A 27,921-nucleotide genomic window follows, 5' to 3' on the forward strand; every position below is an offset into this window, starting at 1 on the left:
GTCCCGCCACCGCCGTAATATCATCGTGACACAGCCGGGAAATGACTTCATAATGGGAAGCTAATTGAGATCATTTGCTGCACGCCACGGGCACCCGATTCTGACTGATCACCCAGGAGAAGGGAAGGAAGGCCAATGGGCGACGCTTCCCGCCATATTGTCTCCACTCCTGACATCTAAAGCCAACACTGTGGAAGGGTGAGACCCTCTGTCAGCTTCTTATTGGTGTCCCCGTTGGAAAGAGTCACCCTTTAACTCGTCCTGGTGACACCTCAAAGTGACATTGGCTGGCGTGGGCCACAATGGCAATTCACCGAAGCCCGAAAGGGATGGCAAACCTAAAAATTTGCAGTCATTACCGGGAGAGAGATCGTCCAATGGGGACACCTGTCTGAGGGAACTTCCCTCATTGTGTGTATTTCTTCCAGATCTGTGCAGCAATCCAGTGTGAGACTTGGAGCTTCCTGTAATAAAGACCAATCACTGCTCTCTCTCCTTGTGCAGAGTGACTGATCTTGTCCCCGCCCCCTCCTGTAATAAAGACCAATCACTGCTCTCTCTCCTTGTGCAGAGTGACTGATCTTGTCCCCGCCCCCTCCTGTAATAAAGACCGCTCACTGCTGCCCTCTCTACTTGGCCAGGGTGACTGGTCTTGTCTCCGCCCTCTCCTGTAATAAAGACCGCTCACTGCTGCTCTCTCCTTGTGCAGGGTGACTGGTCTTGTCTCCGCCCCATCCTGTAATAAAGCCTGCTCACTGCTGCTCTCTCCTTGTGCAGGGTGACTGGTCTTGTCTCCGCCCCCTCCTGTGATAAAGCCTGCTCACTGCTGCTCTCTCCTTGTGCAGGGTGACTGGTCTTGTCTCCGCCCCATCCTGTAATAAAGGCCGCTCACTGCTGCTCTCTCTCCTTGTGCAGGGTGACTGGTCTTGTCTCCGCCCCCTCCTGTAATAAAGACCGCTCACTGCTGCTCTCTCTCCTTGATGGTGAGGAGGGCCCTACCCCTGAGAGCTTACAATCTAACGGGAGGGGGAAGTGATACATGAGGAGGTCGCTCTGTGAGGATGAATTGTTTGAGAAATTGATATTTTAGTGGTCAGGTTGGATAAGCTTCCCTGAAGAGATGAGTCTTAAGGGAACGCCTAAAAGGTAGACAGAGTAGGAGATAGGCGGACAGGTTGGGGTAATGAGCTCCACAGAACGGAGGAGACTCTGGTGAAGTCCTGGAGGCGAGCATGGGAGGAGTTGACAAGGGAGCTAGAGAGCAAGAGGTCTTGGGAGGAGCGTAGGGGACGTTTAGGGTGATCCATCCCTCTATGATCCATCATCCATTAGCTGTCCATCCCTCTATGATCCATCATCCATGATCTATCCATCCCTCTATGATCCATCATCCATGATCTATCCATCCCTCTATGATCTATCCATCCATCTATGATCCATCATCCATGATTTATCCATCTCTCTATGATCTATCCATCCCTCTATGATCCATCATCTATGACCTATCTATCCATCTCTCTATGATCCATCACCTCTGATCTATCCATCCATGACCCATCATTTATCCATCAATCTATGATCCATCATTCATGATCTATCCGTCTATGATCCATCATCCATGATCTATCCATCCCTCTATGATCCATCCATCCGTCTATGCTCCATTATCTCTGATCTATGATCCATAATCTATCCATCCATCCATCCATGATCTTTCCATCTCTGCCCTACTGACTCTGAACCAAAGAAGGCAGATGGTGAAGTCAACAGCAGTTCTCTGTATTCTGGGCCTGACTGACTCCGATAATAATGAAGCCATTAGATCAGCATGACAGCCAGGCAATTTTCAACATAAGGTCAGAACTGGCGGCCTACAGTCAGAAATGTCCAAGGGCCGGGCCAGACACAAGGCACCTCAACAAAGTGATACTGGCTGGCTCGGGACACAATGACAAGTCAACCATATGACAAGTGACAATGAAAGCGTGGGGGTGCAATGGCCAGAGCAGGCAAGGAGCCGCCCTACGGGCTGTATTGGGTTGAATGGCAGCCGGACCACTGAGGTGCTGAGAAATAATGCACTTGTATGATGTGGCAACACGCCCTAACACGCATTGCTGCACTGAATGGCAACGCACTGCTCTATGTGCTGAGCACTTCATTGTGAATGCAACCCCAACCCATTGTACGGTACAGCGCAGCACATATACGGGGCATTGTGTTTTGCTGCATTTCACTTCCTTTGAACCGTTGTGGTGAGTTGGTCCTCCATTCATAATGAATGGGCCCCAAAGGTGCAGGCTCCAGGTCCGTCATGATCATCCTGGCTTCTCTATGCAGCCACTGACCTGGAACAAGCATGGAGGGAGAAGTGCACACATCAATGGCTGTCTAATTGCTTCAAGATGATGGCATTAAAAGGTGAATAACTCCTCCACTGTCTCTATGGAAGGAGCACAGGTTGTGAACCAAGCTGCTCTCCCGCCTTTGACTACATGTAGGTCATCCTCTATCTATCATGGAGGGGAGGGAGGGTTTGTAGTTTAGATAGCTTGAAAAGACAACATTGTTTTATTCTTCCAGGTCAGCTCACAGGAAGTGACAAGGACGCAGCATTTCCTGGCAGGATCAACAGGTTTTTTTTTTGTACGTGTCAGCCTGAAAAAGACAAACAAAATGGAGCCACCGCAAGGGCCACCTAGCTACTAATATACACTGAGTGGCCAGATTATTATGACCCCCCCCATCAGTACTTCGTTGGGCCGCCTGGTGACTCCACGAGATGATGAAAGGTGATGCGAGGAATCTGACACGGCACTGTTGCCCTTCCGTTGTCTTGTACCAGTCTTGCCCCTCCCCCGTTCTGCCCTAACATTGACTAGTCGCTGACGGCCACTCAGACAGTCCGGTCTTTAAACACTTTAACAGTCACGTGCCTGTAACATGCGAAACAAGAGTCCGGCACCTGCAATACTGCGCTTCTCTCCAACCCCCACCTACCCCCCCTCCCAAAAAACAATAAAAATAGCTGCACAGAGATGCTTGTCAAGCCTAACCCCCGTCACACATTCAGAGGCCCTCCTTATATTATTAAGCCCTCCAAAGGGGGGGGCAGGGGGCTGACATGCCCACAACTAATAAACCCCGAATGAGACAGAAGAACGTTGTTCTGCAGATCCCAAATCCACCGTTCTGCAAACATGAGGCATGACAGTGAAATCATCGCATACTCGTATAAATCTATAGATATATATTTGTGTTTTTTTACTTTCACTCCGGCACAAGTCTTTGAAGTATCCAAAAATGTTTTGCGTGGCACGCTCTAGGTGAACCTCAAAAAAGTGCTCGACCATTTATAACCCTCGGCTCGTTAAACTTCCACGGGAGAGTTGGGGCCCCGGGGCAAAGCCTAAGCTCAGCTCTGAAGATCACACACTGGCTGAAGGATACTCCGTTCCACGAGCGTCTGCGGTTCCCCCCAACAGGTATTCCACGTCAAAAGGCCGGTTTAGGATGAGGGCTCAGACATCACACAGCCCCATCTGATATCTGAGGGTTGTAAATCTCAAAAGCCTCCAAAAAGGAAGCTGCCATTCTCTGACCCCCCCCAGTCCAAAGTAGGTAGTGAAGGTGAAGGGTCTCCAAGTGAATACACTGGCCTAAAACTAGTATGCAGTCCAAAGACTTGAAAATGGCAGCTTCTATAAAGGTGGTCTTCCACTTGGTGCCCGGATTTAGGGTAAAATGAGCAGATTTTGGCCCGTGATTAGGAGATGTGGACATTTTCTGTTTTCATGGATACTTCAGGAGCCTGCCTGCACAGCCAAAATGCAACAAGGAGGAACTTGCATTTTAATATCTTGAGGAAGTTCCATCTGCCTGAATTGCTTGAGTAGCTCCCATTTGCTCACTCCATCAGAGGAGCACGACGCCATCACTTGGCCACAAGAAGAACTGTGAACTCTGGTGGAGGAGATCTCAGTCCTCGTTTCCCTCGGAGAGATAAGGCCCCCGGTCTTCTGGATTGCTTCAGTAGCTCATTTGTTGGATCCTCCCACAACGGCGGTGCCGCCACTAAACTCACAAGTTCTTTGCTTACACCAGAGGAGCGTGACACTTGGCTTTGTAAAGACCATGAGAAGAACTGTGAAATCTGGTGGAGGAGACCTCATTGCTGGTTTCTTCAGAGTGAGAAGGCCCTGGTTGCCTGGATTGCTTCAATAGCTCATGCCTCTGCTTCTCCCACAACAATGGTGTCACCACTGGACCCTCAAATTCCTTTCTTCAGGAGAAGTGCGACACTTGGCTTTGTAATGGCCACCAGAAGAACTGTGAACTCCGGTGGAGGAGACATTGTTCCTGGTCTTCCCAGAGAGATAAGGTGCCCAGTTGCCTGGATTTCTTTAGTAGCTCATGCCTCAGCTGCTCCCACAACAATGGTGTCCCCGCTGGATTCTCAAATTCTTTTCTTACACCATCAGTGGCGTGTGACACTTGGCTTTGTAATGGCCACCAGAAGAACTGTGAACTCCGGTGGAGGAGACATTGTTCCTGGTCTTCCCAGAGAGATAAGGTGCCCAGTTGCCTGGATTTCTTTAGTAGCTCATGCCTCAGCTGCTCCCACAACAATGGTGTCCCCGCTGGATTCTCAAATTCTTTTCTTACACCATCAGTGGCGTGTGACACTTGGCTTTGTAATGGCCACCAGAAGAACTGTGAACTCCGGTGGAGGAGACATTGTTCCTGGTCTTCCCAGAGAGATAAGGTGCCCAGTTGCCTGGATTTCTTTAGTAGCTCATGCCTCAGCTGCTCCCACAACAATGGTGTCCCCGCTGGATTCTCAAATTCTTTTCTTACACCATCAGAGGCGTGTGACACTTGGCTTTGTAATGGCCGCCAGAAGAACTGTGAAGTCTGGTGGAGGACATCCCATCCCTGGTTTACCCAGAGACATAAGAAGCCAACTCGACCAGCAACCACTTGCATCTGCAGCATCAGCTTTGGATTGGGCGTGATATTTAAAGGGGAATGTTCAACTTTTTATTGTGGTCTGCTTGGAAACTGTAGATAAATGGAATGATGTGTTCAGAAGAACACTCCCTCACTGGGGGGGGGCGGCGGCTCCATACGCAGCTTTCCCATGGCAACGAAGTGAACCTTAACCACTGATTCACTGAAGGAAAGCGTGGCAGACCAAGGTAGGCAATACATACTGTTTAGGAAGTTGACGATTTCACTGTCCTGTCTTGAAAACAAATACGAAACAGGTGGAGTAAAACTTTAATAACACCAGTGAGATAAGAAGATACTCGGTATCGATGTGCCCGGCGCCGTGACGCGCCAGGCACAGATCGCCCTTACCCTGAGAATAAGGCTAGAGGCGCTTTCTGCCTCTCGAACCCTCCTAAGCGCCTTTAGCAGGACGGGATTCAGTGAGCAAATTAGCTGAACCCTTTAGAACCCTGCAGTTTTGTACCCCAAAATTTCCCAGAGGCCCTCAGTTCCCCCCAAAAACTATGTGGCATCAAGTACATCCCAACCCCTTATATCCATCCTGCAGAATGTCACCCCGCCCACCCAAAAAAACCCACGACCACCCAGACCCTTTAATGACAGTAAACCATTGCCCCTCTCCTTGGCGTGCGCTAGCGCTGCCGTGCATGCATTGCGTCATGTCAGGAGAACGCAGCAGGGTAGAGAGAGGGCGACCATGGATTAAACAAGCCTGCGATAGGCTGCAAAGAGGTATTGAGCCCATTTGTGCCCCTCCCCCCTATTTTAATATATTTCAGGGTGTCCACACCCCAAATGGTCAAGTCCAGATAAAAGAAGTTCCTTCCCCCAACGACGAACCGCTTCCATTCCAGGCGCGGCGACAGCTTCCGGCTACCACCAGCTGTCGTTTCCGCAGCGTAAGTCAAGGAGTTCAGTGCAACCTCACTTTCCAGGCCCAGCGGCAGCATCTGGGCATGTAGAAGAGGCAGATACAGTAGAATAGCCCCTGTCCGGGGCAGGAGTGCCTTGTCAGGAGGCCTTTTCTTGCGCCTCTAGGTTTCCCGGCTCAGGACTTGCTCCTCGGCGCATTGGAAGGGTTTCACGTTGGGCTCAGAGGGAGGATCCTGAAGCAACCGCTGAAAGCCCTCGCTGGTGAGGAGGCGGCACGAGCGCAGGTCCACCAGCTGCAGGTGGGGGCAGCGCTTGAAGAAGGCCAGAGATTGGTCAGTCAGACGGAGACACCCTGAAAAGGAGGAGGAGTATAAGGTTACTGCAGAGTGGGACATTTCAAAAGTGACCTATCACGAGAGGACTCGCCTTTGCCAACTTGCTATTGAAGGTGGTAGACCCGGGGCTGTCATTCAATACTACGAGGTGTTCACCTGGAGCACTTATGTAGAGGGAACAAATGAAATGCAAATCCAGGATCGGGATTACACCCCCACAGCGACACCTACAAAATCAAGTCTGCACATGGCACTTCCTTCAGTTCTATGCTGTGAGGTTACTTTTAGAGTGAAATTTCAGGCTCTTTTATTTAGTAAGGGGGCTTCCATCCTTCATTTCCTCCCCTCACTTTTAGGCCTCATTCACATGAGAAACGGCAGGCATGTACAGCTCTGTGCTGCGTGCATGGCCGTATCGGGCAGCTCCTGGGAAGGACAGGTGATGTGTGTGATTAGTACGCAGCCACTGTCCTCCTCTATGGGAGTATGCGGTCATACGCCGCCCTACGCTGACCCCAAGTGCAGGACCGTGCGGGTGTCCCAGCTTGGACGCAGACAGGATCCATCCTGTCAGCATACGAGTACGGACACCCGCACGGACAGGTGAACGTAGGACGGCGTACTCCCATAGAGAAGGACAGGGGTAGTGTACTAATCACACGCAGCACCCGTCCTTCCTGGGAGCTGCCCGATACGGCCATGCACGGAGCTGTACGTGGCGGCCGTTTCTCGTGTGAATGAGGCCTTACTGTCTATTGGTCTGCCACTGATGCTACACACCAAAACAGAATTTCCTGCTGTGCAAAAGGAAGTGTCCCACAGCATTTCGTGCCTGCTCTTACTGTCATTTACATGCCCTTATGTCGTTCTTCAGGCTACAGGGGTGACGTAGTAACAATCTGGACACCGGACCGTAACACATTATACTTTGTGGCCAGATACCACGCAGTCCTGCATGCTCTTTGCCACCAACCTGCTTAGGTCCTTCTCTTAGGCATGATTGCAACAAAAAATCTGCGCTTTTGGAAAGTAAACTAAAAGTCAAGTAATGATCCTAAAGCTGCTATGAGAGGTGTAAAGTGAAAGTGTAAAGTGTTGTCACAGCGCTAAAGGTTTGGAATAAATATGAAATTATGTGAATAAATATATGGATCAAAACGTGAGTGATACCCTGTGTGTAAGTCTTCAAAAAAACTTACCAATAATGAATATAAAGTACCATAAAGGACTGAAAAAGTGCTACTTCTCTTAGGCAACCACTGAATGCAGTCATACAATGCTGCTCACCCCAAGCCAAGTGCACATATATAAGTTGTATATAAAGCTACAGGCCAACCAAATCCTAACCCTTGCAGTGGGGCTACCCCTACACTGCAAGGTTTAAGTGCTCGTTTTGTCTAGGGAGCCAAAATGAAAGATATACTCACCTGAGCCATGATCCCAGCTTGCTCTTAGACTGTTCCCTCCAGCCTCGCTCATGCAGTCTATGGTCCTGTGAGCCATCATGTTCTATACTGTGTACAGAGCAGGAGGACGCCAAGGGACATTCCATCGCTGGAGCAGGGCTGGAGGGAACGGTGTAGGAGCCAGCTGGGAATCACATTTCTACTTTGTTATAATAGAAGTTAACATTTTAGGTAAAAAAAAAAGTGGATCAATACTGAAGCAAGATACAATCCATGGTGCAAAGAAGGAAAGGAGCGTGACACAAAACAAAGGCAACGCTAACATTCTTCTGGATAAAGATTACGGCCTCAAATCACACGAGAAAAGGCCGGCACGTACAGCTCCGTATTGGGCAGCTCCCGGGAAGGACAGGTGCTGCGTGTGATTGGTACACAGCCCCTGTCCTTCTCTATTGGAATACGCGGCCGTACGCCCCCCTTTGCTCACCTCAAGTGCAGGTCCGTGCGGGTCTCCGTACCCGTGTGCTGACAGGATGGATTGATCTGCGTCTGAGCCGGGAAACCCGCACGGACCTGCACTTGAGGTGAGCGTAGGGCTGCGTAGTCCCATAGAGAAGAATGGGGGCTGCGTACTAATCACACGCAGGACCTGTCCTTCCCGGGAGCTGCCCGATACGGCACTGCACGCAGCACGGAGCTGTACGTTTTTCATGTGAATGAGGCCTACAGGTTACTCATTTCCTTATAAATAAAAATATAAACCGTCCATGTAGACAGAGGGAGGAGCCGGTACCTGTGAGGTTGAGGTGAGTGAGGCTGTCCCTCAGCGGGGAGGTGACTGCGGTCAGTATGTGGATCCCGTGGTCACTGATCTGGACGCAGTGACTCAGATCCAGGCGGTTGAGACGAGGAGTGTGGCGAAGCAGCAAACGGAGGGCAGAGTCCCCCATATCCAAACCGCACAGCCGCAGGTCAGAGAGGGAGGGCAACCGGCCCCGGGGGTCCGACACAACTGTGAGAGAATAAAAGATTAGGGGATACAATCCTGATGGGAGCACAGGGGTCTGCGCATGCAAATCGCTAACTGGGAATGTGCTATGGAGTGTTCGCTGCCAAACTTCTCATCTCTGATGAGGTTTTCAGAGAGATCTGCATTTTAAACGCATTTTTAAATGCTCTAAAGTGGACTTAGCATCACAAATTTTTGATGTTAGAGCGGACCTTCCACCTCAATGTCAAAGTCTGCCTGAGCAATCCTGTGCTCTATAGCATTACACCTGCATATCTATAATGTGCGATCTAAGGTACTGCTGCCTCTGAATTCTGACCTCTCCAGATCTGCAGTAAGATTTGGTGATGCCAACTGTTGTGCTACTCAATGTTCTCCTTGCTGGAGGCTCTGACATGAGAAAGCAAAGCCCTGCCTCTACCAAGATGGCCACCTCCAGAGATGCAGTGCAAAACAAGGCAAGGTAAAGTCTATAATGGAGAAAGATCACCTGCAGGTAGATCACAGGCAGTACTGGTACCTAGTCTTGGCTCTCTGCCTTTTTTTTTTTTTTTTTTTTTTAGGCACAGCTTCCAGACTTCAGCTTCGCTTTAGACATCCATTTAGTAAATGACAGCTAGGTTGCATTGGTGGAAATGCTGCTGTTTTAGGATGTTCAAGTTGCGAGAATATTAAAAGGAGAACTATGGTGTCAGGGCTTTTCCCCATAGTTCTCCTTAGGGTAACAGGAGGACACAAACTAGCGTCCTCCCGTCACCCTAGGCTCAGTATACCGCGTGCTACAGCTCTCTATATACTGAGACGCCGCAGCTGAAGCGGATCCCGACAATTCTGTCTGGATCCGCCCAGCTGCGTGAGTGACAGCTGGCTCTGCCTATCTAGAGGCAGAGCCAGCTGTACCCGCCCCCTCCCCGTCCGTTCCGCCAGTCAGCGCTGGAGGATCGGAGGGGGGAGGGGGGAATCCAGCCACTCCCGGCACGGCAGAGAGCCGTGACAGGATCGAGAAGTGAGCGAACGCCGGTATGTGTTCGCTCACCTCCCCATCTACTGAGCCGACCTGTGGCAGTCTCATTGTCACAGGTCGGCTAGAACTATGAGGCTGAGTGCAAAGCACCCCCCTCATAGTTCTCCTTTAATATGAAGTTTTCACTGGACTGCTGCAGATAAAAAGTATTTTTTGCTACACAAAATGACAAAAGGTGATGTGGATATGTTTTTATATCATTAGGAAACCAGGAGATTCCCTTTCGTGGAACTATTACATATAGCACAATTCTGCAACTGGAAGCAATGGTGAAATGCTTTGCAGCATAAATACAGATTACAGAGGCGCCACCTGCTGTGCAACACCGAGACTGCAGACTTCAAGGGGATGTTCCAGCCAACAGTGACATGTCAGTTACTGCAACATGCTGGTGGGCCAAGAAACCTGCCGATGGCTTCTCATACCTATTGGTGACCCCAGTGATAAGACCTCCATCCCATGACATTCCCATCCCCATTGCTGTATCCCTCCATATTAAGTGAATCCAGTAAGGATGGTGGGAGCTCCTCATAATGGGCACAGCGGGTGTACAGACCCAGGAACTCAGCACAGGGATGGTGGGGGCTCCTCATAATGGGCACAGCGGGTGTACAGACCCAGGAACTCAGCACAGGGATGGTGGGGGCTCCTCATAATGGGCACAGCGGGTGTACAGACCCAGGAACTCAGCACAGGGATGGGGGGACCCCCTTAAAATGGGCACAGCGGGTGTACAGACCCAGGAACTCAGCACAGGGATGGTGGAAGCTCCTCATAATGGGCACAGCAGGTGTATAGACCCGGGAACTCAGCACAGGGATGGTGGGAGCTCCTCATAATGGGCACAGCGGGTGTACAGACCCGGGAACTCAGCACAGGGATGGTGGGAGCTCCTCATAATTGGCACAGCCGGTATACAGACCCGGCAACTCAGCACAAGGATGAGGGGAGCTCCTCATAATGGGCACAGCGGGTGTACAGACCCGGGAATTCAGCACAAGGATGGGGGGAGCTCCTCATAATGGGCACAGCGGGTGTACAGACCCGGGAATTCAGCACAGGGATGGTGGGAGCTCCTCATAATGGGCCCAGCGGGTGTACAGACCCGGGAACTCAGCACAGGGAGGGTGGGAGCTCCTCATAATGGGCCCAGCGGGTGTACAGACCCGGGAACTCAGCACAGGGAGGGTGGGAGCTCCTCATAATGGGCCCAGCGGGTGTACAGACCCGGGAACTCAGCACAGGGAGGGTGGGAGCTCCTCATAATGGGCCCAGCGGGTGTACAGACCCGGGAACTCAGCACAGGGAGGGTGGGAGCTCCTCATAATGGGCACAGCGGGTGTACAGACCCGGGAACTCAGCGCTGTGATCTCAAAAAAAGATTTCCCAAGGGGTAGAGACAGTCTAATGCAGTCACTATAGGACAGGTAGTGCTTTAGGACTACAGAACGCTTTCCCCTCTTCTAATCTCCATACATTTGGAGGAGGTGTTCTTCAGTCCACGGAGGATAATTGGAAAGGGCTGCTAATGTCTGAGATAACATTGCAGAGTACACAGGAGAGCACTGGATTTCTGGCAGATTAACTGTAGGGTTTAATATACACTGTAGGCAGAGTTACCCTTGAAAGCAAATGTTGTGATAAAGCCAAGCCACTGGCCTATCTTGTGGGAGGGGCCTGAGGGACACTGGCCTATCTTGTGGGAGGGGCCTGAGGGACACTGGCCTATCTTGTGGGAGGGGCCAGAGGGACACTGGCCTATCTTGTGGGAGGGGCCAGAAGGACACTGGCCTATCTTGTGGGAGGGGCCCAAGGGACACTCACCTGTCTTGCAGTCGGTGGTGGGAGGTGAGAGCAGCTCACGGAGGTGGGAAGTTTTCATGCCCTGTACCCAGCCGAGGTCCAGCAGAGACAGGCAGGGGAAGGAGGCAGTACAGAGAGAGGAGACTGCGCTCCATGTACATCCAGCCAATAGAAGTTCCTTTAATCCTAAGAGAGAGAATGACGAGAATGAGCAAAGAGAAATGATTAGCCCTCTTCCTTCTATTTCCATACCACTCAGCATCGGAGGGGTGATTGATTTCCGCCTGCTCAAGTCAATGGATGTCCAGAGGCGTCGGTCGCAGCACCTGCCGTGATACAGAATGCAAACTGTTAGAGGGTCACTACATTAGTGAAAAGAAGAACCGGAGTGCCGAGTCCAGCTTCTGTAGGCATGGAATTTGTCCCCGCTCTGCACGTGTCAGCGGCCAAGAGACCGGCCAGACTCCGATGGCGTCAGCATGAATAAAACTTTAGTAGAATACAGAAGTTCTGCCCAGACCCTCCTCGCCCCGATACATTTTACCCAAATACCTCTACGACCAAGCCCTGTTTGGGTGAAATCCGTTAAAGCGAGGAGGGTCTGGGCAGACCTTTTGTATTCTTCATTGGGAACAATAAAGTTTTATTCAATGCTGACGACAGAATGAGGACAGTCTCTTCGACCACTGCTGTACTCTGCAACCAATCACAGGTGTCCTTTCTGGGTCTGGGCATGTGACGGAAACTTAAAAAGGACATTGCTCCCATGTCTTCTGATAGGAGTCACTCCATCCCATCACAACTGTCCCAGTTCAATATGGTATGAACGCCCCTGTGGGAGCCGCTGTCAATCAACACATCAGGGCTGGGCGGGGGAGGGAGTGGCACCTGAACTGCCCATGAAAGATATACGGGGGCACCGTGCATCATCATGGCGTCTTGCGACTCCAAACAGGAAAGACTGATACGCAAAGTGACCACACCAGTGCGGATCTGCTTCCATGATAAGCGTGGATAGATCGCAACTAGGGATGCACTGATACCGGTATTTTGGTACCGAGCACCGATAATTTTTTTCCGGTACTCGCCGATACCAATTACCGAGTAACGGAAGTCCCATTCAGGAAGCCAGCTGGCGTGTAATGACTCGCCACCCGGCTTCCCGATTAACAAGAAAGTCTGTCCCCTCGTCACCCCCAGGGCCTCTACAGCCAGAACGCGGCCTTCCTCCGGTACCCAGCCGGAGCCGTCTTGCTGGCCAATTAGGAAGCCGGGCGCCTTGCAATGACCCGACACCCTGCTTTCTGATTGGCCAGGAGGCCGGCTCCATGCTCCCTCGATATGAGATGACGAAGGAGCATGAAGCCAGCTTCCCGGCCAATCAGAATGCCGGGCGCTGCGTCATTACTCGGCACCCGCCTTCCTAATTGGCCAGCTTCCCGACCAATCAGGAAGCCGGGCAGCGCGTCATTACACGCTGCCCGCCTTCCTGATTGGCCGGGAAGTCGGCTCCATGCTCTCTCATCACAAGTGACGAGAGCATGGAGCCGCTTCCCAGCCAATCAGGAAACCGGGCAGCGTGTAAGGACGCGCTGCCCTGCTTCCTGATACCGGAAGTACTCGTGCTAGGCATCGGAGCATTTTGGCGAGTACGAGCCCAAATACTCGGTATCGGCACCTATACTAGTATCGGTGCATCCCTAATTGCAACTGTAAAGAAGGGAGACTGGCAGGATCTTCAGGCATTTTACAGCAAAGAAGAAAATAAAGCCAGTCTACATTTACACACAACTACATGGGAGACACGGACACATTAAATGTAGGGGTGACACCCAACTGTAGCATTTTGTAAATGAGCCACTAGAGGGCGCAACAACCACTATGCCTCGCTTCCCAACCGCTGCTCAGTTATCAGACACACAGGGAGTGCATCGTTTCCAGTGGTTGGGCTGTGCTTGGAGGGGCACTGGTAAGGTGTTTAGGGGTACCATTTAAAATGAATAGACCACACCTGACCAGGGGGTTATCCATTACAGCAACACATAAGGTGTGAAGTCAATCTAAATGTGCACAATTGAGTAATGAGGGATCAAAACGTCACACTGAGACACTAACCCATGGGATCACTCTGCCATATAGAATTGAAGAATGTGATATCATGTCTGATTGTACAGAAAATGCCATGGGTTTCTAAAGCCGGCCATACACCTAGAGATAATCTGCAGGTTCACTATGGTCAGATGGAAAAAGTGTGTATGGAGGAATCTCCCGCTGGGCCAAGCCTCAGTATCTTGCTAGTCGGCCCCGCTTGCTGGCTCTCAAAATGCCTGAACACTGCCGGCATCCAATCAGATTGTTCAGGTATTTTGACAGCCAGCGGGGGTGACTAGCAAGATACTGAGGCTCGGCCCAGCGGGAGATTCCTCCATACACACAGTTTAGCGTAGACGGAGGAATCTGTTGCACTTTTTCCATCTGACCATAGAGAACCTGCAGATAATCTCTAGGTGTATGGCCAGCTTAAGGTGCACTGCGGTTCTAAGGGTCTCAATGGAAAACTGCAGCTCAACACCCTCAAAGTTTTTCTTTTTTTGGGGGGGGGGAAAAAAAAAAGTTTCAAACCACAATAATAGAAAGGTGACCATTGTAAGCACCCCCAGCAATGTTATATAGTTTGTCACATCCCTGTACCTGACTCGTCTGCTGGACAGCTTTGTATGTTACCAGAGAAAGAACAGATCTACTGGTGGGATTAACAAGTAGAATTAGAGCTGCCGCTAATATTTTCATTATCGATTAGTTGCCCGATTATTTTTGTGATCAATTTGTTGCATAAAAAAAAAAAATCTCTCTCCCTCTCCAAACAACTAATCCATGATGAGAATAGTTGCCAACTATTCTCATCATCGATTAGTTGTTGCAGCCCTAAGTAAAATAAAACATTGTTATGTGGGGCGCTGAGGAACAATACCTGCTGTGCTAATGCCAGACTATATCCTATGCATCGCTTTTTATTTTGCCCATAGTAACACTTAGAGGGCCTGTTCACACCATGCAGGCACCTGTTTCTGACACTGGAATGCAGGGCATTGTGGTACCATGCGTTCTGGTGCGGGCAGGAGGCATGTCTGCGTTGCCATTGAAATTAATGGCACCACCACGCCTCCTCCCGCGGGGAACCTTTGTTAATGCGATCCAGTGCGTTCATGGCACGGAACCGTATCCTGAACGCACTGGATGGTGTGAACGAGCCCTTAAGCAAGCTTATTCCCATGAGTGTGTAGAGTAAATTCTTGCCCCAATCCTGGAAAAAAGATTAGAAAACTTAGACCTTCTGTTTAGGTTCTCATCCTTCCCCCAAATCTGCTTATTAAACGTTTTTTTTTCTGCCATCTGTCCACTTTGCAATGATTCCCTCAACTTCCTGTTTGGTCTATATAACAGGAAGTGAAAGGGAAACCTTTCCAAGTGGACAGAGGTTCTAATCTTTCCTACTCTAGATGGGTGGGATCTTCCTTTAAATGCTTTTGTTTTCCATCCTCTCCAACGTGTGAAAAGTTTGCTTTAAAGTGACATTAAACCCTCAGCTTTTGTAACATAAAACAATACTGTAATGTGCGCCTTACTGTAATCCATGGTTGTTTCCCTTCTCTTTGCTGCTCTTCCTTTTAAATCCTCATCTCTTCTCATGCTGGGCAGAACTTCTGTTTTGCAGCAGACTGCCATGTCTCAGGAATGGATACACGGTGTCTGTGTATAGGTTTGCAACCTGAGCCAGCACTACAGGAAGAGGCACTCTGCTGCAAAGGGAAGTTCTCCCCCAGCATGAGAAGACATGAGGATTTAAAAGGAAGAGCAGCAAAGAGAAGGGAAACAACCATGGATTACAGTAAGGCACACATTACAGTATTGGTTTATGTTAAAAAATCTGAGGGTTTACAGGAAACCGGGCAGCGTGTAAGGACGCGCTGCCCTGCTTCCTGATACCGGAAGTACTCGTGCTAGGCATCGGAGCATTTTGGCGAGTACGAGCCCAAATACTCGGTATCGGCACCTATACTAGTATCGGTGCATCCCTAATTGCAACTGTAAAGAAGGGAGACTGGCAGGATCTTCAGGCATTTTACAGCAAAGAAGAAAATAAAGCCAGTCTACATTTACACACAACTACATGGGAGACACGGACACATTAAATGTAGGGGTGACACCCAACTGTAGCATTTTGTAAATGAGCCACTAGAGGGCGCAACAACCACTATGCCTCGCTTCCCAACCGCTGCTCAGTTATCAGACACACAGGGAGTGCATCGTTTCCAGTGGTTGGGCTGTGCTTGGAGGGGCACTGGTAAGGTGTTTAGGGGTACCATTTAAAATGAATAGACCACACCTGACCAGGGGGTTATCCATTACAGCAACACATAAGGTGTGAAGTCAATCTAAATGTGCACAATTGAGTAATGAGGGATCAAAACGTCACACTGAGACACTAACCCATGGGATCACTCTGCCATATAGAATTGAAGAATGTGATATCATGTCTGATTGTACAGAAAATGCCATGGGTTTCTAAAGCCGGCCATACACCTAGAGATAATCTGCAGGTTCACTATGGTCAGATGGAAAAAGTGTGTATGGAGGAATCTCCCGCTGGGCCAAGCCTCAGTATCTTGCTAGTCGGCCCCGCTTGCTGGCTCTCAAAATGCCTGAACACTGCCGGCATCCAATCAGATTGTTCAGGTATTTTGACAGCCAGCGGGGGTGACTAGCAAGATACTGAGGCTCGGCCCAGCGGGAGATTCCTCCATACACACAGTTTAGCGTAGACGGAGGAATCTGTTGCACTTTTTCCATCTGACCATAGAGAACCTGCAGATAATCTCTAGGTGTATGGCCAGCTTAAGGTGCACTGCGGTTCTAAGGGTCTCAATGGAAAACTGCAGCTCAACACCCTCAAAGTTTTTCTTTTTTTGGGGGGGGGGAAAAAAAAAAGTTTCAAACCACAATAATAGAAAGGTGACCATTGTAAGCACCCCCAGCAATGTTATATAGTTTGTCACATCCCTGTACCTGACTCGTCTGCTGGACAGCTTTGTATGTTACCAGAGAAAGAACAGATCTACTGGTGGGATTAACAAGTAGAATTAGAGCTGCCGCTAATATTTTCATTATCGATTAGTTGCCCGATTATTTTTGTGATCAATTTGTTGCATAAAAAAAAAAAATCTCTCTCCCTCTCCAAACAACTAATCCATGATGAGAATAGTTGCCAACTATTCTCATCATCGATTAGTTGTTGCAGCCCTAAGTAAAATAAAACATTGTTATGTGGGGCGCTGAGGAACAATACCTGCTGTGCTAATGCCAGACTATATCCTATGCATCGCTTTTTATTTTGCCCATAGTAACACTTAGAGGGCCTGTTCACACCATGCAGGCACCTGTTTCTGACACTGGAATGCAGGGCATTGTGGTACCATGCGTTCTGGTGCGGGCAGGAGGCATGTCTGCGTTGCCATTGAAATTAATGGCACCACCACGCCTCCTCCCGCGGGGAACCTTTGTTAATGCGATCCAGTGCGTTCATGGCACGGAACCGTATCCTGAACGCACTGGATGGTGTGAACGAGCCCTTAAGCAAGCTTATTCCCATGAGTGTGTAGAGTAAATTCTTGCCCCAATCCTGGAAAAAAGATTAGAAAACTTAGACCTTCTGTTTAGGTTCTCATCCTTCCCCCAAATCTGCTTATTAAACGTTTTTTTTTCTGCCATCTGTCCACTTTGCAATGATTCCCTCAACTTCCTGTTTGGTCTATATAACAGGAAGTGAAAGGGAAACCTTTCCAAGTGGACAGAGGTTCTAATCTTTCCTACTCTAGATGGGTGGGATCTTCCTTTAAATGCTTTTGTTTTCCATCCTCTCCAACGTGTGAAAAGTTTGCTTTAAAGTGACATTAAACCCTCAGCTTTTGTAACATAAAACAATACTGTAATGTGCGCCTTACTGTAATCCATGGTTGTTTCCCTTCTCTTTGCTGCTCTTCCTTTTAAATCCTCATCTCTTCTCATGCTGGGCAGAACTTCTGTTTTGCAGCAGACTACCATGTCTCAGGAATGGATACACGGTGTCTGTGTATAGGTTTGCAACCTGAGCCAGCACTACAGGAAGAGGCACTCTGCTGCAAAGGGAAGTTCTCCCCCAGCATGAGAAGACATGAGGATTTAAAAGGAAGAGCAGCAAAGAGAAGGGAAACAACCATGGATTACAGTAAGGCACACATTACAGTATTGGTTTATGTTACAAAATCTGAGGGTTTCATGTCAATTTAAGGTACCAATGAATCAGCATGCTTTATGACCAGGAATCGGGGTGAAGGAGTCCCTTTTCTGTTGACTTCTATACAACCTTTTACAGAGTTTTTTTGGGACTTTCCTGAAAGGTAGACAAGACCAGTATTACAGAACTCCCTGAGTAACCCTCAATTCTTACCACCGGTTCCAGGTTCGGCACACCCGCATACAAACACACAGCTCTTTCTGTCCCAAGTGCCTGAATACAGAGAGCCAGACCCCCCTCTGCATTACATGGTCCATTCCACTGTCCAGGGGGAGAGAGTCCGGCTCGGGGCTGTGAGGAGGGGGTCGTACCACATGTCTCTCTAGTTGCAGGGGAGGGGGTTTTGGCGGAGACGGGACCAGCGGCCTTTTTAAGAGTTGGCTCCTGGATAAGGGTTGCACTGCATTCCTGCTACAAGTTCCCTTCTTGGCCGCGGCCCCACCGCCTCTCCGGTTCTCTTTCTCGCGGCAGTTTGATCTGGGCGACTTCTGTTTGCCGTTCCTGGTGCCGTTCTGTCCGTCCGTAGAGCTCGCTCTGTCGTCGTCCTCGTCCGAGCTGGTACTGAAGCTGACGCGCGAAGTCCGGCTCTCCCCTTCGCCCGTGTCGCTGCTCCCCCGCGAGCCTTTGGAGTCGGAATCGGAGTCGGAATCGGAGCTGGAACTGGAGGTGGTGCTGCGAGCCCTCTCCAACATCTGACACATCTGCTTGAAGCGCTCGATCTTTTCTCGCTGGTGGGAGCGGTCCAGCACCGGAGTGGGTTCGGTTGGCGTCTGAGGCTCCTGTATAAAAAAAATATGATTATGGAACATCAAATGTTTTATAACGTTTTTTTAGAAGACTAAAAACTCTTAACCATAAAGCTGAACTCCAGTCAGAAGCATTAATACCGCTTCGCAATAGCCTAGTCCTAGCAATATGGAGTCCGTCATTTTTTTAGCAATACTCTCATTGAGATGGCTCAGTCTCCGAATATCTGGTTTACAAGACCCGTGTTCACTATGCTCTCTTCTTCAGCTCTTAAACCGGTCCTCAAGGCCCCATTCACACTGAGCGATTTCAGCGCCAAAAATCGCTCAAAAATCACCTCAATGTCCCTCAATGAAGCTTGTCTAATGCATTTCAATGTCGCCTGTAGCTCGTCCCTCAAACATGACCTATTTTGCGGGCGATTTTGTGCGATTTGGCCCAATAGACTTTAATGGTGTAGGACATTGTTGCACTAAGTCGCGCTACAGAAGTGTCACTCTTGCACAGAAATATAAGGAGGGAGGAATGATGTCACATCAAGACTGCTTTTGATTGGTTACAGCCCAATGTAGCAGCTACAAAGTCCCTGCGATAAGTCGCACTACGTAGCGCGACAAAATGTGCAATGTAGCTCAATATAGGAAAAGGAATCACCAGCACTCAGTAGAATAATCCAACATGTCCATTTATTGGACATAGACGTCACACAATCACAAGAGCCTCTTGTGATTGTGTGTCTGCGCTGGCCGTCTCAATGTTCCCTTCTCCCAGCGGACGCACATACCTACACCACAATACTAATAATGATGTCATGACACATTCAAAGATTCTTTTTTAACAGAGGGAAAAAGTAGTTGTTCTTTAAATGGAGAATTATCAGGTGAGTGATTTACACACATCCTCATAGTTCGAGCCGACGTGTGACACGTTGACACTATAGATCGTGAAGTGAGCAAACACATAACGTCGATCGCTCACTTCCCGGATCATCTCCCTACAGAGAGCGGTGACTGTCACTGCTCCATGCAGGGATTGCCCCCCTCCGATCCTCCAGCGCTGTGTGGAGGAACGGACGGGGGAGGGGGCGGGCACAGCTGGCTATACCTCTAGATAGGCAGAGGCCGCTGTCACTCACGCAGCTGGGTGGATCTCAACAGTATTATCAGGATCCATCACAGCTGCGGCGCTCTTAGAATATAGCGGGCAAAAGCTCGCTATTTACTGAGCTTTGGGTCACGGGAGGTAGGAGGAGGAGGTTAGTACATGTCCTCCCGTGACCCTAAAAAGCACTATGGGCTAAAAAGGTAACCCAAGGAATGACCAAACTGCGGCCCTCCAGCTGTGGTGAAACAACAAATCCCATGAAGCATCTCTCTCCGGGAGTCATGTCTGTGGGAATCTTGCAAAGCCTCATGGGATTCGTAGTTCCATCACAGCTGGAGGGCCGCAGTTTGGACATCCCTGGGTTACCCCATTGCTCTCATTTAAGGTTGAGGTAAAGGGAAGTGTAGGAGACCATTTTAAAGGATTCTGGAGTTCGGCTTTAATGTGCATCATCAAGGGTCAAAGAGCCTCACTCACCTTTTTAATTTTCTTATCTTTCTCAGACTTTACCTGCAAGAGGGAGAAGAAAGTGAGAACATGTTTTAAACACAAACCCGGTCCTTACACTTTCCCTTTACAAAGGCACTAAACTGCAACATATAGACGTGATCCGCACACATAGGAAAGAATGGAACTTCTACCTGAAAAGCATTATTATGCATTAAAATAGTCGTGTTTTAAACAGGAACGCCAGGCATGTTATACACCCCACTCCCAGACCCCCCTAAGTCAGACGGGTGATGTCACAGCAGCTTCCTCCTCTTCCATTGGTGGTGGGGGACAGGTTCTTCCAGGACTGAGCCGTGGTCACATAACATGAGCACCGCACAGTCCGGGAGTACTGCAAGCCCAGCTCTTATGGCGGACCGAGGAGGAAGTTGGGGGACAGCGCTGAAGTGTGAGAGGGCAAGTACCAAATTGCCTCCATTTTTCTTTTTAAATATGGAAGGGAAAGGGAGAGGGGGGACACAAAAGCCTGTAGTTCTACTTTAACAAGTGCAGCCAGCGGTGTATTCACATCTTGTGTCCCATTACCTTTTTCTTCACTCCTGCCTCCTGCACCGGCTCCTTCTCCTTCTTCCTTTTATGTCCCTGATTCTCATCTGTGGTTTTCTTCTTGCCTGGAGCCTGATCGTCCGTCAGTTTCCACCGCACGGCATCTTCGCCATTATCAGGACGTTTTTTCCCCGACCCATCCAGGGGGTCCTGGAAGAATGGAAGACGTTAGCCTGTTTCTACCAAGCAGCAGGCCTTAGTTATAAAAAAAAAGGTATATCCCTTCAAGATAGAAATTCTAGTACCAGCCCGCTGGGCTTTTTTTTTTTTTTTGCAAAGACAAAATTTTGTCTTCAAAAAGGTTCTAGACCACCACAACCGAAGTAACTATTAGGATGTCACAAGTAAGTTACCCACAGGAGGTCCCGTCTTCCATGAACTGATGAAGGCACACGCATGCCCCAATGACCCAAATGGCTGAGGATGCAACCTGTGTCCCACACCTTTTCCTGGGCCGATTATGGCACCAGCACAGACAACACAAGCCCATCTTGCTGACCCTTTACCCTGCCAACTGCAGAACAAGTCAGGTACTTCACCTTGCATGTCCGGCCTTCGCGCTTACATCTCGGACACTCCCAGCAGTTGGGAATCTCAGTGTTTATAACCGCTTCGGCTTTGCCCATCTGAAAAAGAAAAAAAAATGGGGTGGGGGGTTAAAGAGACAATTACAAAAACAAAGAAGCCATACAAGGAAGAGAGGCAATAGACAGCAGGTGTAAACCCAGAAGCAGGCCATGTCACTCAGTAGGGAGTCTTACCTTGATACAGCCGGGATGAACAATCTCATTACAAATGGTACATTCCATAAGCGACAGATTAAACTTCTGTTCCTCATCCTGAGCGGTGTCTTCCTTCCCAGCATCTCCGCATAGAAGACACACAGCAGTATGGGGGAGTACAGGCTGCAGAGAAAAACAAAATCTTATTACGCGGCTTCCAAACACTCCTATTAGGGATCTCGGTGTCTGGACACCAGACATCAGTCCATGTACCCATAGCACTCCTGACCGCACGTCCAACAAAGTATCCTGGGTGCTCAGTAGTCGACGGATGGCCACCGTCAAATTAATGCAGAAAAGAAATAAGACACCGGCACTCCAATAGTACATCGATTACGTCTATTTATTGACGTACATCAAAAGCAAAATAACACACTTAGTGCGACGTTTCGGGGACACACAGGAACCCCTTCATCAGGCAAAACAAATGATGTGCCTGATGAAGGGGTTCCTGTGTGTCCCCGAAACGTGGCACTAAGTGTGTTATTTTGCTTTTGATGTACGTCAATAAATAGACGTAATCGATTCACTATTGGAGTGTCCATTTCTTTTCTGGACACCAGACATGCCCACATAAGCAGCTTTGCAAACCGGACGTAGATTCCGGTAACCTTCTCCTGGAAACAGTGTTAGTTGTCGGAGACATGGCCCTTACAGTGGGTAGCTCTGCAACTAATTTTTGCCCAGGCCCATATTTTAAGCCATTGCTGTGTCTCAGTAGCCCTTCCTAGACCCTCATCTCATATGCCAGGGGTAGCCAAACACTGACCCTCCAGCTTGTGATGAAACTACAAATGCCAACATACATCTACCCTGGAAGTAAACGCTGTGGCTGTCAGTCTGGCAATGCATAATGAGATTTGTAGTTTTGCCACACCTGGAGGGTTGAAGTTTGGCTACCCCATCAATGCAATCCAGTCATCAGACGCAGCAATGGGCGTGCCATGGCCATCAAACTCCTGATAGGCTTCTATGTGTCTAGAAGAACAGGGTTTGAACCTAGAGGGTGGAGGTGCTCTGTATGTATATTTTTAGTGATTTGTTCTTATTTTTTAATCCCTTTTCTTTGCCACATTAAATCGTGTTAATGAATCAAAGTTTAGATTTTCAAGACTGCTTCATGCGCCCCGGACCTCCGAACTTCTTCATGTCTTTACAGAAGTGGCACTCGCCGCATTCGCTGCGCACACAGGCTTCACACTTTCGGCAGCGCGTCCTCCTGCGCCGCGCAGCACCCAGGCCCTTTGCCGACATCTCCCACTGGGGCCTCGCGATGCCTCAGCTGCACCCACACCTGGAAGAAAGGGCAGAAAAAAAAAAAGAAGATCAATATGATTAGCTAGAGCCATTCAAACTGGACAGAGGAAAGGTGGACACATATGGAACCATCTACCGTGTTTCCCCGAAAATAAGACACTGTCTTATATATTTTTTTTGGCTCAAAAAACACACTAGGTCTTATTTTCGGGGTAGGTATTATTTTATTCACCACTTAATCATGTACAAAAGAATGAGCGAAGCGCGCTTACACTATCGATTCCTCACAGTGCATTTGGTATCACTCCGCCAGTGACAGGCGCTATAGAGGAGGCATCGGCTTATGCGGCTCTGCTCCCTCCGGTGCCGCCTTGCTTCCTCTAGCGCTGGCTTTGTTGGCACCGATGGTTCTCTCCTGCGGCTCCTCGAGTTCCCCCTTATGCCACCACCGGCCCTGGGAATGATCACAACTTGGTCTTATTTTCGGGGTAGGTCTTATATTTTAGCAACTCCCAAGAATAGTACTAGGTCTTTTTTGGCTGGCTCTCAATTCCTGCGGTCACCAACAGGCAGGGTGCCCACTAATAGCAGGGAACCAATCAAAAGTGTTTCCTCATCATGTGACCGCTGTCAGCTCTGCAGGGTGGAGGCTTCATTCACTATAAAAGGTCTTCAGCCTGCAGGTGAACACTGACAACTTCCCTGATCCTAACCTAGTTTCCAGTGCCGATCAGCACCCAGGAGCGGAGCTGCTTCATTAGTTATTTATTATCTCTGTCCATGTTGGATGCTTCCCCTCACTGTACACCAGTGGTTCTCAACCTTTCTAGGGCCGGGACCCCTTGGTAACATTTGCCAAGTTGAGTTGACCCCCAACGGTAAAATTTAGGGATGATGCGGCGGCTTCAGCGACATCTGGCGGCGTGGCGGGAGAACGGACACTACTGCGCTGGGAGAGGGTTGAGGAGGACTCTCACCTAGCACAGCAGAAATCACACAGCAACCCCCCCACAGGTTGAGAACCGCTGGCGTACGCCGTCAGAATAAAAGAAAAAAAAACCACCATAGTAATGCATAGCTAGATTCCTATTGGCTATTTCACTTTGCAATAGCAAACTAGCTATTGCACCCGCCCTCTGCTGCTGCCAATCACTAGAAGAGGACCGGATGGAGAACTGCATGTCCCCCTCTGCTGATTGGCAGCAGCAGAGGGTGGGTGCAATATCTAGTTTGCTATTGCAAAGTGAAATAGCCAATAGGAATCTAGCTATGCATTCCTATGGTGGGTTTTTTTTCTGACTTACGGTGGCCAGCGGCCCTGATGTCAGAAAAAAAAAAAAAACGTCTGCAGGGAAAGGTTTACTCTGCTTTACACTTCCCGGGAGAAAGCGTTTCTTTCCCGGGCGGCCAAGAGCCGCTAATAGCGGGAGACTCCCGGGCGACCCCTGGCAAATCGTGATTCGACCCCCGAGGGGGTCGCGACGCACAGGTTGAGAACCGCTGCTGTACGTGAACCGGGATTGTGTCTGGCTCCGACAACACTGCTGTGTCTCTGAGATTCCCCATGCTGTTGGGATAAGGAAGCGACGCGTGATGTCATTATTCCTCCAGTAGCTGTTAGTCTTCTCTAAATTGCCCTGAAAACTGGAGTCGCATTCTTAGTTTTACACCCACCCACCGTACAGATAACTAGGACGGTTTGTGGGGTCACGTGACCGCAAAGGGGAAAAAAAAAAAGCTAAAAAAATGTCAACTGTCGGTTTTTGTCACTTGGAACAGTTTAACCTCCAAACCTAATGCTAGAAGTCCCATTGGCCTGGTCCAATGACCTACAGTCCAATTCTTCAACCTATACAACTACTTTAATAGTGATAACGTCAGATACAATTGCATTATTAAAAAAATAGAATGTTTTTTAATTTACATTTTTGTGCATTGGTCAACTTGTAATAAAACCAGAGCGCGGGAACGCTTTAACAAACCAATATACTGAATAAAAGCCTTACAAGACATTTCTCTGTAGCTGCCCAGAGTTCCGCTTTAAAGGAGAACTATGAGGGAGGGGGGGTGCTTTTCACTCACCTCATAGTTCTAGCCGACCTGTGACAATGAGACTGTCACAGGTCGGCTCAGTAGATCGGGAGGTGAGCGAACACATACCGGCATTCGCTCACCTCTTGATCCTGTCACGGCTCTCTGCCGTGACAGGGGATGGGCTGGATTCCCCCCTCCCCGCTCCTCCAACGCTGACTGGCGGAATGGACGGGGGAGGGGGCGGGTACAGCTGGCTCTGCCTCTAGATAGGCAGAGCCAGCTGTCACTCACGCAGCTGGGCGGATCCCGGCACAATTGTCGGGATCCGCTTCAGCTGCGGCGTCTCAGTATAGGGAGAGCTACAGCTCGCTATATACTGAGCCTAGGGTGACGGGAGGACGCTAGTTTGTGTCCTCCCGTTACCCTAAGGAGAACCATGGGGAAAAGCCTTAACCCCATAGTTCTCCTTTAAGGGGTGAGTAGAACGCACAAGGAGCCAAACCCGTGAAGATCGTTTTGATTTATTTAGTACTCGTCACATTTTTTTTTTGCTGATCATGAACCTGGATAGTTTAACTTTAACTAGGACACAAGCCATAGCAGGGGATTTCCTAGGATGACCTACTTCCTCCTCGGCTGCTTGGAAGACATAAAGCCTCTAAGATTTCACATCTATATATAAATTCGGATTGTTCGATGACCACTGAAGATGGAAATAAAGCCGACATCGAGACAACAGCTTACGGTATGGTTACAGTGCACTTGGTCTAGGTCAGGGGTAGCCAAACTCCGGCCTCTAGTGCCTTCAAAAGATCCCATTACTTTTCTTGTGTGCGCAGCAGCTTATGGTAAACGTGCGTCAGGTGCAGGTACAGAAGGAATACCTTGAGGGACTATTCACACCATAGCGCTGCGTTAATTGCATGGTACCGCCATATAACCGTACAATGCCGCGCAGCGTACCTAGTGTGCGTTACCGTGTGCCAGGTGCTTTGCCATTCCTTCAATGCACCAGACGGCTGCCATGTCTGCGACCGGCCTTCCCTCCATTTGTGCATCAGTGAGTCTTGGCCACCCGTGACCTTGTCACCAGTTCACCGGTTTTCCTGCATTGGACCACTTTTGATCGGTCCTGACCACTGCAGACCGGTATCATCCCACAAGAGCTGCAGTTTTGGAGTTGCTCTGACCCAGTCGTCTAGCCATGACAATTTATGCCTTGTCAAAGTCCCTCCAATCCTCACACTTGTCCAGGTGTCACTGTAATATATCCCCCCCACTTCCAGGTGTCACTAATATATCCCCCCCACTTCCACGTGCCATTGTAATATATCCCCCCATCCAGGTGTCATTGTAACATATCCCCCCCACTTCCAGGTGCCACTGTAATATACTCCCCCAACTTCCAGGTGCCATTGTAATGAATAATGTTATTCACCTCTCAGTGATCAGAATGTTCTGGCCTATCGGTGTCTAGCAAGGACCACAAATGGGGAGATCAAATATTGCTCAGATGGCCGCACTGCAATATGTATAACAATAACAATTCATCATCACAGCATGCACGCGTTCTATGACGGGGCAACTATAGAAATCTTTTATCCAATCAAAAAAGAGTGAGTGACCGTATAAAATGAACAATCCAAACAGACAATAACAACTAAACAACAAAATGTAATGCGTGAGGCCGGAATCATGTCTTTAACGGCCTATTAGGTTTATTACCAACCTGCCGAAAAATCACAAGCTGCAAACTGAAGAAACAAAAACAATTGGATTTTGTTTCACAGAAGAGAAAGGAAATCTTACGCAGGATTTGTCCTCTGATCTTTTATAATATGGAGGGAGATATCATACACGGCACAAGTCATTTTGAAGGGGTCTGTAGGGAGCACAGATGTGGAAGCATTGCTTTGTAAAGTTATGTCCTTCCGGGGTGGACGCATGTATATGGACTTCAGAAGAAGTCTGTCCAGCCCGGGAGGCAGCAGGACTTATTTTTTTAGGGGGCCGGCTCCATTGACATCAAGAGAAAACCTTAAGGCCCCATTCACACTGAGCGACATGGGTACTGCACGTTCTTCCGTGCGATTTCGTGCTGAACGGCTTTGAGCTACATTGCGCGATATTGAGCGACAGTACACATGTTATCACGCTACATAGGGCGTTTTTTGGGAAGGGCCGTCATCGCTGCTACATTGGGCTGTGACCAATCAACAGCGATCTTGATGTGACATCATTCTTTCCTTACAGTGTGCAGTGCAAAAGTGACCCTTCTGTCGCGTGATGTTGCGCAATATCGCCGGTAATGCACGATTTTGCGCCACACCATTGAGTCTACTAGGGCCGAATCGCGCGACATCGCAGAAAAAAAGGGTCATGTACAAGCTCCATTGGAGTGCATTGGACAAGCGACAGAGCGATATCGCGCGATAAACCGCTCAGTGTGAACGGGGCCTGGCTCCTGGGATTTGTCCAGCTCTGATGTCATAACTTGTAGTGATCTAGATCAGTGCTTCTTAAAGTGTGGGTCGCGACCCCATATGGGGTCCCACAAGTGAACAGGGGGGTCGCGATCTGAGTCCCCGGCCAGGACCGCCATCAGGGGGGTTGTGTGAGGGGCCCAGGCGGCCGGGGAGGCCTGGGCTCCAAGCAAGATTTTTCTTTCTTTTCCTTTAATGTGCAGTGTAGTGTAGTTTTTAAGGTCACATACCCCCCACCTCTGTGCACTTGGTACCTTCCTGAGCACGTGCATGCAGGAAGGTTTTTTTTTGTTTTTGTTTACATTGACGGAGCATCCTTTAACCCAGTAGAAGTGGAGCACAGCTGCTGGAGGTAAAGATAAGGAGGGAGAGGGGGATTAGTAGTAGGTGGTAATGACACACTGACTGTCCGTCCACGGCGGGGGAGGGGGAGAGGAGGAGAGAGACACCGACTGACGCTAGGGGAAGGGGGGGGACACACCGACATTGAGGGAAAGAGGGGAGAGACACCGTCCGATGCTGGGGTCCCCTAAAAATTTCCTCGGCCAAAAAGGGGTCACGAGTGGAGAAAGTTTAAGAAGGCCTGATCTAGATCAGTCTCATGTAATGTGTCCTGATGCATGTCCCCAGTCTCCAACAATTCCCATCACATGACAGGAAG

General features: G+C 49.3%; 1 protein-coding gene across 1 annotated transcript; it reads right to left on the bottom strand.

Moving 5' to 3' along the window:
* Positions 1-5,012: 5,012 nt before the first annotated feature.
* On the bottom strand, positions 5,013-27,502 carry FBXL19 (F-box and leucine rich repeat protein 19). The gene is made up of 9 exons (XM_018572967.1): positions 27,498-27,502; positions 21,466-21,609; positions 21,244-21,330; positions 20,684-20,854; positions 20,126-20,158; positions 17,951-18,576; positions 11,485-11,789; positions 8,421-8,639; positions 5,013-6,238 (listed from the first exon to the last, which is right to left on the bottom strand). Exons 2-9 carry the CDS (start codon positions 21,511-21,513, stop codon positions 6,048-6,050), a joined length of 1,680 nt encoding a protein of 559 aa, XP_018428469.1. The 5' UTR covers positions 21,514-21,609; positions 27,498-27,502; the 3' UTR covers positions 5,013-6,047.
* Positions 27,503-27,921: the final 419 nt, after the last annotated feature.

This window comes from Nanorana parkeri, unplaced genomic scaffold, assembly GCF_000935625.1.
Source record: "Nanorana parkeri isolate BGI_ZX_2015 unplaced genomic scaffold, ASM93562v1 scaffold2188, whole genome shotgun sequence".
Lineage (NCBI taxonomy): Eukaryota > Metazoa > Chordata > Amphibia > Anura > Dicroglossidae > Nanorana > Nanorana parkeri.

Bases quoted from the DNA above. Each gene is read 5' to 3' on its own strand.
- FBXL19 (XM_018572967.1), bottom strand. From the start codon at position 21,513: ATGGAATGTACCATTTGTAATGAGATTGTTCATCCCGGCTGTATCAAG. The intron at 18,577-20,125 runs GTGAGTGAGGCT...TTTTTTATACAG, and splicing joins AAGATAAGAAAATTAAAAAG to GAGCCTCAGACGCCAACCGA. The intron at 6,239-8,420 runs GTACCGGCTCCT...CCTCCTTTTCAG, and splicing joins CACTCACCTCAACCTCACAG to GGTGTCTCCGTCTGACTGAC.